Source organism: Mustela lutreola, chromosome 1 (assembly GCF_030435805.1).
Source record: "Mustela lutreola isolate mMusLut2 chromosome 1, mMusLut2.pri, whole genome shotgun sequence".
Taxonomy (NCBI): Eukaryota; Metazoa; Chordata; class Mammalia; order Carnivora; family Mustelidae; genus Mustela; species Mustela lutreola.
In genome coordinates this window covers 222,646,431-222,661,165 of record NC_081290.1, presented here as the reverse complement: position 1 = coordinate 222,661,165, position 14,735 = coordinate 222,646,431, and the positions used below count along the sequence as shown (strand labels likewise).

Sequence of the window (14,735 nt, the reverse complement as noted above, 5' to 3'; positions counted from 1 at the left end):
AAATGATCGCAGCACGCCGGAAGTTTACCCGTTTCCAAGGCAGCGGCTCCAGCACACCTCCAACAGGTTGGCTGGAGTCGGGAGGCTGGAAAGCAACTTGGAGGAGAGGGTACTAGCCCACGGCGGCCGCCGCCGGAGCGACTCGCGGGGAGTAGCGGCCGAAGACGGCGGCCGCCTCAGTAGCCACCGCGTGTGGAGGATAAACGGCCGACACGGCCAACGCCGGGGCCAATTAAGGCAGAGAGTTAGCGAAGACCAGGACTGTAGTCCCAGCGAAGACAGGGAAAGAATCCGTGAAGATGGCAGCCACCTCTGTAGGGACTCTAGCAGAAGACTAAGTGAAGACATCGGTTTCTCCGGCAGTGACTCTAGAAGAGTTAGTGAAGACCTGGGCAGTGTCTCTCTGGAGAGAGTTACGGGAGACGGTGGGCGCCGTCACAGTAGCTCCTGGGAGAGAGTAAGGGGAGACCAAAGCTTCAGCAGCAGTGACGTGAATTTAAGTGAAGTCGGGAGCCACCAAACTAGTGACTGCGAGGGACTGGTCAGAGAAGACCGCGGCCTGTGCTTCAGTGATTCTTGGGAGGGTGTCAAAGTAGTCCCGGACCCCCAACTCAGCCACTCCGGGGAGAGAGGCAGTGAGTACTGCAGACGCCGCCTCAGTGGCTCTTGGGAGGAAGGGAGTGTCGATGGCGGCCACAGCCTCAGTAATTCCTGGGAGGGAATAAGTGAAGACCGCGGTTACGCGGCCAGCGACTCCTCCGGGGTGAGCGTCAGCGTAGACGCCAGCCGCTGCCTCCGTGGCTTCTGGGAGAGAGAACGTATAGACGAGGGCTTCCGCAGCGGAAACTCTTGGGAGAAAACCCGGGAGGATCAGGTACCCAGTCTTAGCGACGACGAAGGCAGCCACTGCAGTGGCTCGTGGGTGACAGCAAGTGAAGACCGCCGCAGCAGCGGGGGCCTGGACTCGGGTCCTCCCCGGAGTCCAAGGGATCGCACCATGCCAGGGGCTTCCGATTCAGGCCCTTCCACCTCCTCTAGGGAGAGTGCAACCCCGTGTGAGTCAGACTACTTCGCTTGCCTTTGTCTCTGCCACTCTTTTCTGATTTCATCCACATCTGCTTTGGCCCTTTCTGGCAGTTTCCTTTCTCAGCTGTGACTCCTGATTTCCCTTAATTGACTTGTTTTAAGTGGGTCTCAAAGCTGTTCACCTGTTTCTTATCCTTCTTCACTCCAGCTTTCCTCTCATTCTTTCCACCTGCACTATTCCTGAGACTTCTAGTCCAGACTGACATAAACGCTTGTTAAATGTTAGACCCTTGGCTTCTCTGCAGCATTTGACCCTCTGGAGATGACTTTAGACTTACCTAGTTTTCTCCCTTCCACTCTATTGACTCTCCCTTTCCCGTAGTTAACTTTTCTTCCATCCTCTCCTTAAATCCTATTATTTCCCCCTGGATAATGCCATCACTGGTGCTTTTTTCCCTGGTCGTGTGCTGTTACTGAGAACTGACCGGGAAACTTGTGTGGCTGTGAGATTCTTGTGCCATCTTGGTTTGAGCAAGGACTATTGATAACACCCTTAATGACTTAATTTTTTGAGATTCAGTCCTTTTCTCTGATACATTATAGCCCCCAAAGAAAAATACTCCCAAGCATTCGAGGCCAGGTGGTATGGTTTCTTATATCCTGTTCACCGTCTTAGCTTCTGCCTGCCAAGCACTGTGATAATATTGAAAAAGGAAAAGGTTAAGGTGTAGGCAGGGAAAGATATTATGACAGTGCTTGGCACATTGTAGGTGCTCAGAAAGGATTTTTGAGTAAAATGTGCAGCATTTTGTTAAGGAGTGCTATAAGATATGATACTAGCCCTCAAGAAACTAGCATTTGAGTTGTGGAGAAAGGACATATACATAGATAAATAGTAGTATAGATTGCATAGATTATCTACCAAAAATTAAAAAACCATTTGAGGTCAGGAATCATGCCTTTTTGTTCAGGATATACTTTGATTAAATTCTCTTCTTTCTCTTCCAACAACTGTTCATGCTTAGGTACCTTTGTTGCTTCTGGCTTAAAATATTTCACAGTCACAGGGACGCCTGGGTGGCTCAGTTGGTTAAGCAGCTGCCTTTGGCTCAGGTCATGATCCCAGTGTCCTGGGATCAAGTCCCATATCCGGCTCCTTGCTCAGCAGGGAGCCTGCTTCTCCCTCTGCTTCTGCCTGCCTCTCTGTCTGCCTGTGCTCGCTCGCTCTCCCTCTCTCTCTCTGACAAATAAATAAAATCTTAAAAAAAAAATTTCACAGTCACAATGTAGCTTTGATGTTTGGAACATTAAATTGTAAAATATAAGACCGCTGGAGTGTTATGAAGTAAACATTGTGACCTGCCATTCCTTTCTTAGTGTAGTACAAATGAGAAGGATAAGAAAAAGATTGTGGAATATATCAGCCTATGTGAGTTAGGGCTCTGTTAAAATCACTGGAGAGTAGGTCTCTCTTGTGGAGAATGCACTGGGTGTATTTCAGAATGGTTACTTTACCTCTTTCCCTGCCAAAGACATGAAGTAATTCTTTTCACAGTGATAACCTGGTGGGATTTACCCTGGTAGGGTAAAATCTATGAAAATGTGGGGGCATTTTAAGACTGTAGCCCTAGAGAGTTTCTCATTCGTAGGCTAATACTTGCCCAGCCTCTAGCAGTTTGTCAAAATTACCATTTCAGTGCTTGGAAGTTTATGGCTCCAGTGGCTTTTGCTTCAGGTGAGCTGAACTTGTTTGTGTTTCTCTGTATTTGTGTGTCCAGACTCAGGGAGGCAACTGGCTCTGAGAACTTGGTTCTCTGATGAGTCCAAGAAAAGTTGTTGATTTTCCTTTTGTCCAGCTTTTTCTTTACCTATGGGAGTGATAACTTCTGTGCTTTTTATGTGTTAGAGCTGAAATGGAAGTGTGATTGAACTGTTAATCAGTTCTTTGTAGTAAATTGTTTGGAAAGCCAAAGTGATTTTGTGCTTTCTGTTGAATCATTGCTTTAGTCTTTTTTTTTTTTTTTTAAAGTTTTGTGATATATGTTAATTTGATTTTCAATAGGTGCCCGGAAGAAAGTGCATTTTGGTAACATACATGATGCTGTACGGGCTGGAGACGTAAAGCAGCTTTCAGATATAATAGAACGAGGAGCCAGCATAAATGAAGCAGACATTCTCCATAAGTTTACCCCTTTACATTGGGCAGCACATTCTGGAAGTTTGGAGGTAAGAGGCTGTATAAATTATTAAACTGAAGTAAGTTTACAACTGTTAGCAATTTTGAAATTTAGCAAATAGGACTGAGACTTTATACTAGGCACTGGAAATATTTTTTTCTTTTCATTTCGTTGTAATATTTGTTGTTCTGGTTACTGTGCCTTTGTAACAAATTGTCTCAAAAGGTAGTGGCATGAAATGACCATTGGTGCTCAGGAGTAAATTAGGAGTTTGGATCTCAGGGACAGCTTGTCCTGTTTTGTGATGTGTTGGGCTTCAGCTAGAAGATTTAAATGCTGAATCTGGAATCTTCTGAAGGCTTGTTCATGCAGGTGTCTGGTAGAAGATGCTAGCTACACCCTGGCCACCTTAATTCCTCTCCATGTGGGTTTTTATGTGAAGTCTCTCCACCTGGGCATGTTTGTGATTCCTCACAATGTAGTTACTATGTTTCAAAGGCAAGCATGGAGGGTAATTTATAGACGGTAGCATGGGAATATCCAGTTCTGTCAATCCTAAAATTTTTCCTATAGTTATTTTAGATTTTTAAAAAAGAGATGGAATATTATAGTCGCGTGTGAAGTCCCTTAGCACCCCCTTCAGGTGCCATTCCTCTCCTCCCAACTCATATGTTGTTATTACATATGATTATAGCATTGTTTTTAATGACATTTTATATAAATGACATCATACTATGTGTATCATGTTGTAGCTTTTTGTGTTCAATGATGTGTTTTGGATCTTAACTATGTGGTTACATTTATGTACTCCATTTCTTTGAGACATGTTACAATACCATCTACTTAGATTAATATCAGAATTTATCCACTTTTTGATTGATGGCTATTTAGTTGGTTTCCATTTTCAGCTAGTACAGGCAGTGCTTAGTGAATATTTTTATGCAGACTTTCTCTTGGGTTGTGTGAAAAGCCACCTGGACTTTTTCCTCATGATTCAAGATTGTGTGGAGCTTATTTTCGTGACTACAGCCTGTAGGCTGCAGTGGTTCTGTTCGGTACAAAGTCTCTTATTGCTCCAGACACACAGAGACTGCTTTCTCTGAATATGGTTTCTCTGTGTGATTTCCTGTTTGGGCTTCTCTGCTTCTTGGAACCAAATCTGGTCCTGAGGATTATATTAAATAGCTTGAACTTTATCCTGTAGGGGATGGGTTTTGGACTTAAGGAAGGTTTCAAGTAATATCAGATAATTAGTTTGAGAACGATAACTTTATACTCTCCACCAGTTTGTGTGCCCTGCTTGAACTGTTGTAAACAGGATTTTTGCTTTGGCCTTTTAGTGGCTCCCTTTCACCTAGGAGAAATGTGCCTTGACAGTTCTTTGTGAGTTTATAACCCTGGGTGGGTATTTTTTTCTGTTTCCTTCCACATCCCTTCTGGATCGACTTTGGTGGATCTCCCATCTCTTCTCTGGCTTCAGATGTCAGTCCTAGTTTCATTAAAGATGGGGTGTTCTTCCTGCTTATCTTGCCTTTTTTTTTTAATGATTGCTAAGAGAGGAAGAAGTAGTGATCTCACTCTGCCATAATCAAATAAGATGGGGTTTCCTCTTTTTCCTGGTATCCTTCATCCTTTCTGATTACTCTCGGTCTTTTTTGATTAATGTCCTCTGCCTGCTCTACAAATAGAGGCATTTTTTAATTCCTCTGCTAATGACCTTTTCTCTCCTACTTTATATCCTTTCTTTAGGTCGTCTTTTAGAGTTCCTTGGCTTTACTGCTACAACAGAATAATTCATTGGTTTGCTTTTTCTCTTGAACTCTGGCTTATGTATCAGGTGCTTGATCAACACCTCAGGCATATCTGATAGGATCTCACATTGGTCTAAAACTAAACCAGTATCCTTTTCCCTCCCTTTCTTAGTTTTCCAGGCTAATGACTTTGCGTCATTATTGACTTGTCTTCATTTTTTCCAGAAGCAAACACAGTATCAACATTTGTCTGAAGGTGTACTTCATAATGCATATTGATGTAGTGAGAACTGATTACCAGATCCTTGATTTTGTTCCATCTTCATCTCCTGTTTGTCCTCTCCATCCTCCTAGCCATTGCTTTAGATCTAATTGATTTCTTCTTTTCTGTCTCATCCACCTTTAATTCATATTCAGTATAAAGTTATCCCTCTAAAACTAATATCTGATGTTACTTAAGTCCATGTAGTGACGCACTCCCCCATAAGTTATTATAAAGTTTAAGATATTTACTAGAAGGGACTTCTCTCTCCAACCTCATCTCCCATCATACTTGTTTTACTCTGTAGTACTGGTGACTACTGTCATGTCCTACACAAGTCTGCTGTTTCATGTTACTGTAAACTTATGTTGTTTTTATCTGCTTAGTCTCATCTCTTCATACTGGTTTCTTGGTTGAAAACTAGGCCAGGCAGCACCCATTTGGTAAAGCCTCTGTGTTCCCCACCCCCCTTATATTCCCCAATAAACTACCTAGGATCTACACCTAAGTCTTACACATATTTAAAAAATTGTATTTGTATGTATCACATTGAATTTATCACCTTGAACCTCTTTTAGAGTTTTGAGCTTTTTGAAGGTGCCATTTAGGTTTTATTCCTCTTTTTTTCCCCCAGCATCTGGCATAATGTTTGGCATATTGGATTCATAATAAATGTTGACTGTATTGCTGAATTTTTTGATTTTTAAAAAATTTTTTAAATTTTTATTTTAAGTGTCTGGAACAGTGTATAACAGATATTCCAGAAATGTTTGTTGAAATTTTAACAAAAATAAATCTAAACCAAAAGATTTTGGTTACTTTCTACCTTCCCATGTAAAGATCATCTCCTAATTATCTACTTGAGTACTACATCAATGCTTTTACGTTTTGTTATCCTTTCTGAAATATCTTTTTTTTTTTTTTAAGAATTTTTTTATTTATTTGACACAGAGAACGAGAGAGGGAACACAAGTGGGAGGAGTGGGAGAGTGAGAAGCAGGCTTCCCGCTGAGCAGGGAACCTGATGCAGGGCTCCATCCCAGAAGCTTGGGATCATGACCTGAGCCGAGGGTAGACATTTAATGACTGAGCCACCCAGGCACTCCCTCTCTGAAATATCTTAAGACTGTGGTACTTATGTTGGTAATATGAAATGGTTACTAAATAAACAACTGGTAAAACCTGCTTTCTTAGACTTTAGTTCTTTTCCTTCTGTCAGATGATATCAGTTCTTGAGCCCCCTGTAGTAAACTTTATTTCAGGTATATTTTTCACTGCCAGAATTTATTTTCCTTCTTTCTTTTTTTGAAAAAATAATTTGTCTCTTTGTACAACTTTTTCCTTTTTTTTTCAATTGTATTACATCTTTCACATTTTTGAAGTTAACTTTGGAAATACAATAGTATATCATGTATGTGGATGTGAATCAATATTTGAATATTCATGGTCACAGAATAATTAAAATTCAAAATTAAAATGAATCTTTATAAATAAATGTACTATAAATTATAGTCTCAAAAACAGAGATATTTATAGTTTTATTTAAATTTCATAACATTGATTTTTATCCTGAACGTTGAATTGTTTCCCAAACGTATTGTGAATTAGGCTTTTATCCTGAACGTTGAATTGTTTCCCAAACGTATTGTGAATTAGGCAAAACTTTAATTCAGTTAACACATTTTTATGAGTGTTTGTATGTAAAAAATTGTTTTTAAAGATTTTTTTTATTTATTTATTTGACTAAGAGGGAGAGAGTACAAGCAGGGGGAACAGCAGAGGGGTAGGGAGAAGCAGGCTCCCTGCTGAGCAGGGAGACTGATATTGGGCTCTATCTCAGGACCCTAGGATCATGACCTGGGCTTAAGGCAGATAGTTAACTGACTGAGCCATCCAATGGCTCACCACTGAAGATTTTATTTTATTTTATTTTTTTAAAATCTCTACATCCAACATTGGGCTTGAACTCACATGCTCCACTGACTGAGCTAGGTAGGCACCCGTATATATATTTTTTCATCAGTATACTCTTTCATCCCCATCACCTGTTTCAGCCACTCTCCACCTACTGCTTCTCTGATAACTATCATTTTGTTCTCTATAGTTAAGAGTCTGTTTCTTGGTTTGTCTTTTTTTCCTTTGCTCATTTGTTTTGTTTCTTAAATTACAAGTGAAAGATAGATCATATGGTATTTATCTTTCTCTTATTTCTGTTTGTCTGTATTTTCTATTGGATGAGTCATTGTCATCATACTTTAATTCTTTAGATATAAATTCTTTTAAAAATTGTTTCAGTTCTCTGGAGCTATTTATAATGGCTGCTTTGAAGTCACACTAAGTCCAACATCTGGGCCCTCTTAGAGATAGTTTCTATTGATTGTTGTCTCCCCCGCTGCCCATGTATGGGTCACACATTCTTTGTATAATTATAATCTCATAATTTTTTAGTTTGCCTAGACATTTTGAAAACTGTACATTTTAGATTATCTATTGTAGCAGCTTTTAATTCTGTTCCTATTCACTGCATCCCTCCCAGATGTGCTTATTGCTGTGTATTTGCTTGTTGACTTGCTTGGACTAATTGTGTGGAGTCTGTTTCCCCACAATATGTAGTCACTACACCATTTTTAAAATTTGTTTGTTTTGGTTTTTAAAAATTCTTGTTAGTATTTTTAAGTCTGGCTAGGGGTCACTCTTGGGTCAGTGATTGATCAGAGGTTGTTCTTGAATACCTTTACCTAGTAAGGATTAATCTTTTGCTGAGTCTGTGTGTGGAGAATGTTTTCAAAGTCCAGTTTACAGGTCAATTTGACTTTGTTGTTGTTGTTGTTTTTCCCAAATGTGTTTGCAAGGCCTTAGGTTTAGCCAGGAATGTCTAGCCAACTTGGGCCCTCTTCAGTCTTTCCTGAATGTAAGCAATTTTGTACATGTACCTAGCCTTGTAGATGACAAGGGTTAAGGGGAATCTTAGCAAGGCCCACTTGTTGTCTCTTTTCTTGGCTTTTGTTCATTAATTTTCTAGGTGGTCTTTTGTTGTTTGTCTTCACCAGTATTGTGACTTCAGGTGAGTGCTAATGTTGGCTTTCCCAGGTTTTTGGCGCCAAAGGTTGGACTTGTTTATGACTTTGTGCGTGGGCATGGAGTCTTCATTCCTTCCTGCAGGGCAATGGAGTGGTCCGCTGGGTAGAACTTCTGCACCATGTAGCTCGGGTTAGGGATAGTTGTAGTCCCAGGCTTTCTGCTGCTGACTCCACCTGTTCTTATTGAGATTCAGAACATTTTCTTGAGTTAACGCTGATTATTTTGTTTAGTGCCTCTGACATTCTCAGAGTCTTTACATTGTTGTTTTTGACAACTTTGCCTAGTTTTGTTTTTTTTTTTTGAAGATTGTATTTATTTATTAGAGAGAGCGCGTGCACGCACACACACATGAGTGAGAGGAGGGGCAGAGGGAGAGGGACAATCAAGAATCCCTGCTGAGGGGGCGCCTGGGTGGCTCAGTGGGTTAAGCTGCTGCCTTGGGCTCAGGTCATGATCTCAGGGTTCTGGGATCGAGTCCCGTATCGGGCTCTCTGCTCAGCAGGGAGCCTGCTTCTCTCTCTCTCTCTCTCTCTCTGCCTGCCTCTCCATCTGCTTGTGATATCTCTCTGTCAAATAAATAAATAAAATCTTAAAAAAAAAAAAAAAAAAGAATCCCTGCTGAGGGTGGAGTCTGACCTAGGGCTCGATCCCAGGACCCTGAGATCATGCATGACTTGAGCCGAAGTCAGATGCTTAATTGACTGAGCCATTGAGGAGCCCCTACTTTGTCTAGTTTTATCACTGCTTCTTTGGGGGGTATTTTTCAAGCTCCTCACTTAGCCATTTCTGGCTCTTAGCCACATCAGTAAGATTGATCAGTTGATTTAAAAAAAATAAAAAATAAAAGATTTTATTTATTTATTTGAGAGAGAGCACAAGTGGCAGGGAGCTGGGGGTGGAGCAGAGGGAAAGAGAGAAGCAGGCTTTCCGCTGAGCAGGGAGCCTGATGTAGGACTTGATCCCAGGACCCTGAAATCATGACCTGAGCTGAAGGCAGACATTAACTGGGTGTTAATGATCAGTAGTAACTGGGTGCCCTGATCAGTAGACTTTTGACAAAGATGCAAATGAGGTCCAATGGAGAACAGATAGTGTTTTCATTAAACGGTACTGGCACAATGGAACAGTCATATGTGAGAATATGATATATTTGGCACCTTATGTAAGAATGTATTCAAAACAGATCATAAACAAATGCAATACGTAATGTTCTAAAGCTTCTAGAAGAAAATATTAGAGAAAAATCTTTGCAAATCACATATCTTAAGAATTTATAACCAGAACATATGAAACTCTAATAGTTCCATAGTAAGAAATAAAAAAACTCAATTAAAAAAATGGGTAGATGGGGTACCTGGGTGGCTCAGTGGGTTGAAGCCTCTGCCTTTGGCTTGGGTCATGATCTCAGGGTCCTGGGGTCAAGCCCCTCATTGGGTTCTCTGCTGAGCAGGGAGCCTGCTTCCCCCTCTCTCTCTGCCTATATCTCTGCCTACTTGTGAACTCTCTGTCAAATAAATAAATAATACCTTAAAAAAAAAAGGTCAAATGACTTTGACACTTTGAAGGGACATATGGATGGCAATCAAGCACATGAAAAGGTATTCAACATCATTAGCCATTAAGGTAATGTAAACTAAAAACACAATCAGATGACAATACATTTCTATTAGAATGGCAAAACAAAAAACAAAAAATGATACTACCAATATTGGCAAGAATATGGAGCAGCTGCAACTCGTATATACTGCTAGTAGAAATGTAAAATGGTATAGCTACTTGGGAAGAGAGTGTGGCTGTTTCTTATAAAATTGAACATATACTAACCTATGTTCCGGTAATCCTACCTACATATTTACCCAGGAGAAATAGAAAACTAGTTACATGAATGTTTCCAGTGGTTTTTATTTTCCTATAACTGAATAATGTTAGCATGTAGTAGTCTCTCCATAAATATTTGTTGATAAATGGGTGACTTACTGTGATTAGTAGTGACACTGAGCTTCTTTTAAATCTTTTTATTTTCTTGGCCGCTTATCTCTGTGACAGGCCAATGATAATTAAATGTTAAGCCTTTCAACAAATGGTAATGGCTATGACTAATATGACAGTGTATACTAAAGATACAACCAATTCTTTAAAAAGAAACTTCTTGAAGATAGAATCCCCAAACTTGAACATATAAAAACAGTAACATCATATGTGGCACAGAACTCTAGTACTGTATTCTATTGAGATTTACATTAATTAAAATATTAAATGAAGATGCATTTGACTCTCCCCCTTTTTTTTGTAAGCCACTTTTTTTTTTCCTTTTTTTAGCAAATATCACCAAAATAACAATGTTTGCTCTGATACAGAAGCATCCGGGCTCATTTAAAGATTTGTGGCAGAGGTTGCAAATTGGCAGCTTTTGAGTGAATATGACTTGCAGATTTGTTTTGTTTGGCTTACACAATATGGGTGAAATATAAGATTTGGATTAACATTTCACTTATAGTAACAACTGGCTGAGATTAAGTAGCATTTATACCTTATGGACAAGGAATGAGATCTCCAGTTTGCCACAGCTCCCACTGTTCCCTGTTGTTGACCCAATAATAAGGCCAAGTGGTTACCATATCATTGTTCTTATGCTTTTGTTTTTCTTAAAACTAGCCCCTCACTTACTTATGATGCTTCCCAGGCTATGGTATTTCATGATAATAGATTAAATTTCAAAGATCTAAAGATGTTCAAAAAAATCCGACTTATAACTTAACATGTTATTTTCTTAATTTAGTGTCTTCATTGGCTCCTCTGGCATGGAGCTGATATCACACAAGTAACCATGAGAGGTTGGACAGCAGCTCACATAGCTGCAATCAGAGGTCAGGATGCTTGTATGCAGGTAATAATAATTTTGATTACTTTAAAAAAATCAGTACATTTAATAACTTTAGCTTAATTTTGTTGGGCTGTTGTTTTTATTATAATAATATGACCCATAAATTTAGTTCTTTGTCCTAAACGAGTACTTACTGAATTCCACGGCTCAGATATTTGGTACCAAATACAGCTTAAACAAATTGTGTAAGACTGGGATCCTTTTATCTTTGAAGTAATTGGCTATCTGATAGGTCATCTTTTTTTTTTTTTAAGATTTTATTTATTTATTTGACAGAGAGAGATCACAGTAGACAGAGAGGCAGGCAGAGAGAGAGGAGAGAGAGTGGGAAGCAGGCTCCCTGCCGAGCAGAGAACCCGATGCGGGACTCGATCCCAGGACCCTGAGATCATGACCTGAGCCAAAGGCAGCGGCTTAACCCACAGAGCCACCCAGGCGTCCCAGGTCATCTTTTTTTAAAAAAAAATATATATATATTTTATTTATTTATTTGCCAGAGAGGGAGAGAGAGAGAGAGAGAGAGCGAGCGCAAGCGCGAGCAAGCGCACACAGGCAGGCAGACTGGCAGCAGAGGCAGAGGGAGAAGCGGGCTCCCCACGGAACAAGGAGCCGGATGCGGGACTTGATCTCAGGACGCTGGGATCATGACCTGAGCCGAAGGCAGCCACTTAACCAACTGAGCCACCCAGGCGTCCCATGATAGGTCGTCTTAAAGGGATGTCTCAGACATGTCCAGATTATCTCCTTAATAGCCTGTCATGCCTTAAATTTCTTATTTAATGTATTTCCTGGCCAGAATTTCACATTAATATGTGCAGGATCTAGCTTATTAGATTAACTGGATATAATCAATACTGAAGTAGACTGGAATTTGGAGGAATGAATACAAAATTGTATAAGCAAATGGTTCCTCCCTCTAAGAAGCCTGAGATTCTACTTGGAATGAGAGGTTCTCTACTCAGTGAGTTACAAAACAGTACAAAGTACAGTCTATGATTAAGGTCTTAATGATTAGAAGGAGATAGAGAAATCATTAATGGAGACAATAAAAATTCAATTAAGCCGAAAAGAACAGGTTGAGTTCAGAAAGTAAGGAGCAATAAAAAATGATTATTATTTTTTATGTGTGAATTATGGTTTTCCATTCATCACTTCATTTAATACAGTAATCTTAGGAGTCCCCCTTTTTATAGATAAAGAATCAGATTCTGAAAGTTAAGTACCTTGCCTAAGTAAGTGACAAAACCAGAATTTGAACCTAGGTTTTATTTTATGAATCTCTATGCTCTAATTCTATGTGTAGTACTTAAATTGGAAAAATTAGATGTGTTCAAGGGGTAAACTATTGTATGAGCCTGACTAAGGTGTAGATGTTTTGTTGTTGTATACTGTTATGAATTAAGTTTGGATAGCCAGATAGGTAAAATGTCTTAGAAGGAGAATTAAGATTCATTTGTGTAAGAGTTTTTATATGTGTACTAATATATACTCTTACATATACATATATCACCCATGCATACTTATGCATACATACACATGCACATTAACAGAGGACAGTAATGAAAGTAACAGTACAGTAATGAAAGCAGTATTTCAGGAAATTATTCTAACAAGATGTATCTGGGCTTACCTAGGATGAGGAAACAGTTTGGAGGGAAGAAGACCAGTTAGATACTTTTGGTGTCATCACTACCCACAGAGGGAGAAATTAGGTGGTGGCAGTGGGAAAGAAAGAAAATGACAGAAGCCATCTTGAAAAGCAGGTGTTGACATAATAGAGTGAAAATTTTAAAGTTTTGAGGCAGTATGGCAGATAATAATGACACTACAGATAGGGAAATCTGAAAAGCAAGAGAGATATGGGAGCAAAAATATTGAATTCATTTTGGTACATGTTGTTTAGGGGGCTTATAGGACATTTGGGTGCAGAAGATCCAGGCAGTTGAAAAGGGTGCTGGAGACAAAAATTTAAGGAGTAATAATGTATAGGAAAGAGAATAGAGTGTTGAAGATTGAATGTTGAAGAATGTTACTAGTAGTGATGGTAGGAAGCAGAGAAATGAGTAAAGAATTTGGAGGAGGAAGTCAGGATGCACTGGACTGTGCAAATGAGGGAAGAATAGTTAGGCTGAGTGTCAGAGTTACGGGATGTAAGGAAATGCCAGTGGACTTGAGAGTCACTATAGGGTGAGGTTTGCTGAATTTCCATGTAGTGGTAGGACACCATCTTGTTTGCAGGTTGATTTGGAGTTGAGGCATTGAGGTATTAATTTGAGAAGTAGGCACTGAAAAAGGAAATAAAATAGTAACAGGGAATATCGGGGTCAAATAAAGCTTTACTTGATGCTTTCCTTCCTCTAAGCAATCAAACCATTCCCATAGCCCTGATTGTCCTTGTCTCCCTCAAAGGGATCTTTTCATTCTCAGAGATTTTGTGGTACTTTTTTTGTACTGTACTGTGTGGTTGTTGATTATCAAGGACTGCTTTGTATAATTGATTATCATTGTCTCTACATATGTCCTAATTCTCTAAGTTGACATGTCTTCATATTCCTTGTAGTGATTTTTAAAGTGCAGTAAATATTCAGTGTGTGCTTTGTGATGATTATTGACTAGTTTGTTAATTATGAAGACTATTCTTAAAGCTTTTAATATGAGTTATGATGGAGTCCTTTGCTAAGATACTGGTAAATAAATACTGGTTAAAAAAGGTTTAAGGGAGGGATGCCTGGATGGCTCAGTGGGTTAAGCCTCTGCCTTCCGCTCAGGTCATGGTCTCAGGGTCCTGGGTTTAAGCTCTGCATTGGGCTCTCTGCTCAGTGGGGAGCCTGCTCCCCCCCCCAACCCCTGCCTGCCTCTTGGCCTACTTGAGATCTGTCTGTCAAATAAATAAATAAAGTCTTTTTTAAAAAAAGTTCTGAGGGAGTACAACTAAAAAATATTAACTAGTAATTCTTTTAAACACATTACTTGGTATATTACATAGAGGGGTGTGCTGTGTTTATGATATAATCCTTATACAGAAACTAGGCTGATTGAAAATTCAGATGGAGGGCGCCTGGGTGGCTCAGTGGGTTAAGCCGCTGCCTTTGGCTCAGGTCATGATCTCAGGGTCCTGGGATCGAGTCCCGCATCGGGCTCTCTGCTCGGCAGGGAGCCTGCTTCCCTCTCTCTCTCCTTTCTCTCTGCCTGCCTCTCCATCTACTTGTGATTTCTCTCTGTCAAATAAATAAATAAAATCTTAAAAAAAAAAAAAAAAGAATGTGACTTCTTGAAAAAAAAAAAAAAAGAAAATTCAGATGGAATTTCCTCAGATGCAGTTAGAAATTTGATTTGGAGCTAGAACGAGTTACTTTAATAATGAAATCCTCCTACAGTATATTCAAAACCTAGTTAATAAAAGATTCTGCTTTTGAAATAGTGACAGTTTACTTTTTATTTTATCATTTTAGTATTAAAGTATTTAGCTTAGTGGTTATTAATCTCTGTGTACCTTATAAATCGTATGTACATGTTGAAATCAGAATGTGAAATCTGGTATTATAAATATCTCC

At 39.6% G+C, this 14,735-nt stretch overlaps 1 protein-coding gene across 1 annotated transcript in view; it reads left to right on the top strand.

Annotated features, from left to right (window-relative positions):
- Position 1: 1 nt before the first annotated feature.
- The window catches only part of ANKRD42 (ankyrin repeat domain 42), a gene marked incomplete at its 5' end in the record, with an annotated part of 57,291 nt that continues 42,557 nt past the window's right edge, over positions 2-14,735 (top strand). The window contains 3 exons of the mRNA XM_059175373.1: positions 2-1,055; positions 3,089-3,252; positions 11,077-11,184. Of these exons, the coding sequence (XP_059031356.1) occupies positions 2-1,055; positions 3,089-3,252; positions 11,077-11,184 (1,326 nt within the window). The remainder of the gene's footprint in view (positions 1,056-3,088; positions 3,253-11,076; positions 11,185-14,735) is intronic.